The 5,254-nt window shown below is 35.8% G+C and overlaps 2 gene segments (V, D, J or C); both read right to left on the reverse strand.

The window, feature by feature from the left end:
* Window positions 1-1,246: 1,246 nt before the first annotated feature.
* LOC141379223 (T cell receptor alpha variable 9-2-like) lies at window positions 1,247-1,946 on the reverse strand. The segment is given in 2 exon segments: window positions 1,247-1,686; window positions 1,835-1,946. Coding segments are annotated over 2 exon segments (423 nt in total).
* Window positions 1,947-3,979: 2,033 nt separating this feature from the next.
* On the reverse strand, window positions 3,980-4,648 carry LOC147837158 (T cell receptor alpha variable 14/delta variable 4-like). The segment is given in 2 exon segments: window positions 3,980-4,429; window positions 4,504-4,648. Coding segments are annotated over 2 exon segments (384 nt in total).
* Between the last annotated feature and the right edge of the window lie 606 nt (window positions 4,649-5,254).

A 5,254-nucleotide genomic window follows, 5' to 3' on the forward strand; every position in this document is an offset into this window, starting at 1 on the left:
CATCAGGATAGCACAATGTAATATATTAATATCATTTTTAATAACAATAATACTGTATCATAACTCTTAGATTCACCTTCCCTTACTGTATGTAACTCCTTTTAACTTTGCAATTTCACAGCTGTTACCACATATCATGTTTGTGGTTTATAGAGATATGATGTGGTTTGATAGCGATTGCATTAAAGTCTCTTCAAAGCATTATTTTCTTGTGAGTTTTTGTAAAGCGCCTCAGGGATTTTGTATCACTGGGCTACTTCAAGAGCGCAGTAATAGAGAGCTGAATCTGACAGACCCACACTGTTAATAATGATTTCAGTGGTTGAGTCTGATGTCCTTGACTGAAAACCGTCAGGTATATCCTCCTCGCTCCTTGATCGAGCACCTTTATACAGTATATATTCTGGTTCTCTGTTAGGAAACTGTCTGTACCAGGAAAGCCAGATGTCATTACTGTTTGTTTCATATGTGCAGCTCAGCGTCACAGACTCTCCTTCCATACTGATTATATTTGTGTCTCCTTCCCCTGGTCCAATCCTATTAGTATATCCACCTATTTTGGAATTCAACAGTGCAATATGGTTATCTTGTTCAATTATTGCTGTCAGAGTAATGAGGTAATTTATAGAAGTAATCAATATTGAATATCAGTATATATTTACCTGAAACTGTGATGAGCATCATGAGTAGCATCTGCCGTGTTTTCATCTTTACCAAAGTTTAATTTAAAGCATCAGATTGAGATTTATTGTATTGATTTATTCGGTTTTCTTCTTTGATTTAATATAATTAAGTAGAATGTCTTGTATAAAACGTGAGCAGCTGATGAGGGAATGAAAAAAAATTTCAGACTGAATCAAATTCTGTTTTATTCAAATGATGTGGGCGTGGCTTAGTAAAATAAAATATGCAGTCTATGCTTTCAAATAAATTAGTGAATAGTGTTTTCATGTGAGCACAGAGGATTGAGGTCTGGTGAAAAAAACAACATAAGTGATTGTTGCCCCCTTGTGGTGGAGCTCATAACTGCAGATGGGTTTGTCCATTTATTTTAAAAGTGTGCTTTAAAAAATGTGTCATCATAAATTATGAATATGTTTGTTATACAGTGTACAGTCAGTGTAACAATATTTAAGTACATATCAATGTTTAGGTGCATATGACACTTGTTTTATGCCCTTATCTAAGTGATAATCTGTTTAATGCCTTTTGTCTATTGTTTGACATTTATATTTTTACAGTATAACAGATTACAGATTTACAGTAGTAATGTAAGAAGCTCATATATATGTCCACTGTGTGATGTTCACTGTATATAAAGCGTTTGTCTTGCACAGTCATATTTAAGCTCGTTTTTGTACAGTGTAGATGCTTTTCCTGTCACTGTGGTCTCCAGTGCGCAGTAGTAAAGAGCAGAGTCTGATACTGCAGCAGAGGAGATCTCCAGATCCACACTGCTGTCGTCTTTTCTGTGTTTTATGGAGATTCCAGCAATCTGAGGTTTTGCATGAGTAACTGCCCCATAGTAATCCAGTATGAGGAACTGCGGTGGTAAACCAGGATACTGTCGATACCAGTGCAGACCTCGAGCAGAACCAGTGTAGTTACAGGAGAGGATCACTCTGTCATCCTTAAAAGCAAATTCATAAGCCCTGTATGGTGTGATGGCTTCTGTAGCACTGGAATCTAGATTTACATCATGAAAAATGTAAATGTAAATGAAATTTGTAGTTATTTCAAGTGCACTGTACCTAATTACACATTTTATAAAAAGCACATTTGTTCCAAGGTTTACATCCATCTTTTAAAGAATGCATCTGGAGCTATAGCCTACCTTGAGCTGATGATAGGAGTATAATAATGAAAGAGATCAACATGATGGCAGGTTTGAACAGGAGACACTCAGATGATCTAAACACACTTGTGAAATGTTGACAGTCTTCTTGAATCTCATGATGCCAGTGTTAAACTCCTCCCACTCAGATTTACAGCATTCAGCCCTCATCTCGTGCAAATGATGACAAGACTTTTCAAAGTGTGTTCTAAATATTCAAGTGGTCCTAAATATAGACAATATATGCAGTATATACTGTAGACAGACAGTTGCATGATTAAAAATACACACATTACTTTATATAATACTTTTTTTTTTTTACAATCCTTACATTACTAAAACTTTAACTCTTTTATTCTGTTCTGTTGTATTCTAATGTTCGATTCTGTTTTATTCTGTTAGGATAATTTAAAATTAATGTAGTTATTGTAATTATTATTATTATTATTATTAAGATATTTATTATTATTATTTTAAGGTCATTTAGATTTTACATGGCTGACAGAATTGAGAATTATCTTGGCTTGAACACAATTTCATTGATTAAAAAGTGTGAAATTAATTTGATTATATTTTACTTTAATCTTTAATCTCTTTTGGTCAGCTGTGATGGTGTTTTTCTTTATTGTATGCTGAAATATTGTTGAAAGTTTTGTGTATGCTTTGCCTCTTTTTCAAAATACAGTGAGTGAGGGTTTCTGTACAGTGCTGTTTGTTTTCCTGTCACTGTGGGCTCCAAGGCACAGTAGTAAATTGCTGAATCTGTGACTTTAGCAGAGGAGATCTCCAGAAACACATGGGTTTTCTTTTCATTCACTTTTGCAGAGAATCGAGGATCTTTCACAGCTTCAGATTTTTGTAAAACTTCTCCATTGGAATGGAGAATGATGAAAAGAAATTGAGGAACCGATCCAGGATTTTGGCAATACCAGAATAAAGTTCTTGCTGAGGAGTAGCTGCAGGAGACACTTATAACGTCTCCTTCACTATGAATCAGACGGGTTTCAACCGATGTGATGACATTCCCAAAACTGACACCTGCAGATCAACATTTGACATATAGTTCAGCTAACAAAGAGATTCCGATAAGAAAAATTAAGCTATTTAAAAGGGGACTTACACACAAAACAGCTGAACAAAGTCAAAACAAGTAGCATATTTTTTTTTTCAGTTCAGTACTCTGTTCAATTTCATCTGAATCACAGAAAAATCGTAACTGATGTAAACATTCATTCAGTGTACATCAGAGGATACCTTGTTTGAAGCACCTCCTCTTAAAGATACAGTCCTCAGTTCCGTGTTTATGGGGATCAATTTCTATCTACTTTATTACTACTGTACATTACATAATGTACTATAAATGTGCATAACCAGTAATTTGTTAATCTGTATAATCAGTAACTGATATACAGTACAATACTTTTGAGTGTTTTTTCCCCATAGCATGCTACTTTAACACAATAAATGTGTTAAACTTTGCACATAAAATCTAAAATATTTTTTCTTACAGTTGTTTTTAAATTGTATTGTAAATGAGCTATATTTCAGTACAGTAGTGATGGTTGAAATCTGACTGTTTCGGTATATTTTAATAATTGTAGCTGTGTACTGGTAATTCAGATCACTTCAGCAATATTGCCTGTACAAGCCGCCTTATTTGTTGACAAGTTTACTATTGAACAAATCAAATATTGAAAAAATCATTCAAAGACGATTCATTTGATTTACTACATCTTTTTAAGTGGTTGTAGACTATTTATTTGGGCTGAATTTAAACAATATAAGTTGCACATTACTACATTTAGGTTCGAGCCTCGGCTGGGTCAGTTGGCGTTTCTGTGTGGAGTTTGCATGTTCTCCCTGCGTTCACGTGGGTTTCCTCCGGGTGCTTCAATTTCCCCAACAGTCCAAAGACATGCGGTAGAGGTGAATTAGATAAGCTAAATTGTCTGTAGTGAATGAGTGTGTGTGGATGTTTCCCAGAGATAGATTGCGGCTGGAAGGGCATCCGCTGTGTAAAAACCGTGCTAAATAAGTTGACGGTTCATTCCGCTGTGGTTACCCCGAATTGATAAAGGGTTTTAAGCCAAAAAGAAAATAAATGAGTTAATGAATTACTACATTTAATTTGTTTAAATTCCAACCCATAGCAACAATTTTGCCGAAATCTTTTTTTCAGTGTATGTATTTTTGCAAATTTATGTTGAGTTTTAGCTTTGGTTTGTATACTTTTTAAGGCTTATTGTACTGTTTATGAGATGTTTTTGTACAGTGTCTCAGTGTTTCCTGTCACTGTGGGCCTCAGAGCACAGTAATACACAGCAGAGTCTGATACTGCAGCAGAGGAGAGCAGCAGATCCACATGTTTTTCTGCTTTTCTGTGATTGATGGAGATTCCAGGAACTGGTGGATTTGCTAGAGTTGTTACTCCTGAATCTTCTAGTATGAGGAATTGTGGTGGCGAAGCTGCGTACTGTCGATACCAGTGAACGCCACGAACAGATCCACTGTAGTTACAAGAGAGAGTCACATTGTCACCTTCAACAGCAAACTCTCTGTCAGTTTTTGGATCGATGGCTTCTAAAGCTCTGGAACCTGCAAAAATAAAAAGTGACAGTTTTTAAACACTTTAATTGTTTTAAATTTTTTTAAACTTTACAGTTATATACCTTCAATTGATGACAGAAGTATGATGATGCAGATCAACATGTTCACTTAATTTTTTGCAAGTTAAAAACAAAGCAGCTGCTTTACTCTTTGTTGCATGTGTGTGTGTGTGTGTGTGTGTGTGTGTGTGTGGTGTTCATATTTACTCGGCTGTATTGTATAACGTTAAGCTCCTCCTCCTGTCATCATGACATGATTCTGAATTACAAGGCACCTACAATAAGAAAACTTTGTCCCAATCCCAATTTCACACCTTAGCCTTTCTCTTACCCCTACCCTTTGTTTTGCATGTACACATTCAGGGGGTGTCCTAATTCTCTTTAGCTTTAAAGGGCACCTACTGTATGGTCAAAAGTCTACTTTTCAAGCTGTTTGGACAGACATGTGTGTATATATAGTGTATAGACCATCATATTGGGGTGATATAAACACACCCAGTCCTTTTTTTTTTTTTTTTTTTCAATTTAACAACATAAAAACGGTGGACCAATTTGGTGCGGTTTTCAGACCGACCGCAACTTTATGTAGGACTGCGGTCCCCCTGCCCACCGAATTGATGGATAGCTTAGCGTAGCATGTCCCGGTAGTCACGTGTATATTTGTCAACAAGACCAGATGTGCGCAAAGCAAGCGGGAATAAAAGGTCTGTTCAGTTGGCTAGGATCATCAATAGTCATCAAATGTGATCAAGAGTAAGTTTCACATGTTTAAAATGTTTTAAAACAGTGCACGTGTGTAATGAAGTACAGCGAG

This window comes from Danio rerio, chromosome 2 (genome assembly GCF_052040795.2).
Source record: "Danio rerio strain M-AB ecotype USA chromosome 2, GRCz13ab, whole genome shotgun sequence".
Taxonomy (NCBI): domain Eukaryota; kingdom Metazoa; phylum Chordata; class Actinopteri; order Cypriniformes; family Danionidae; genus Danio; species Danio rerio.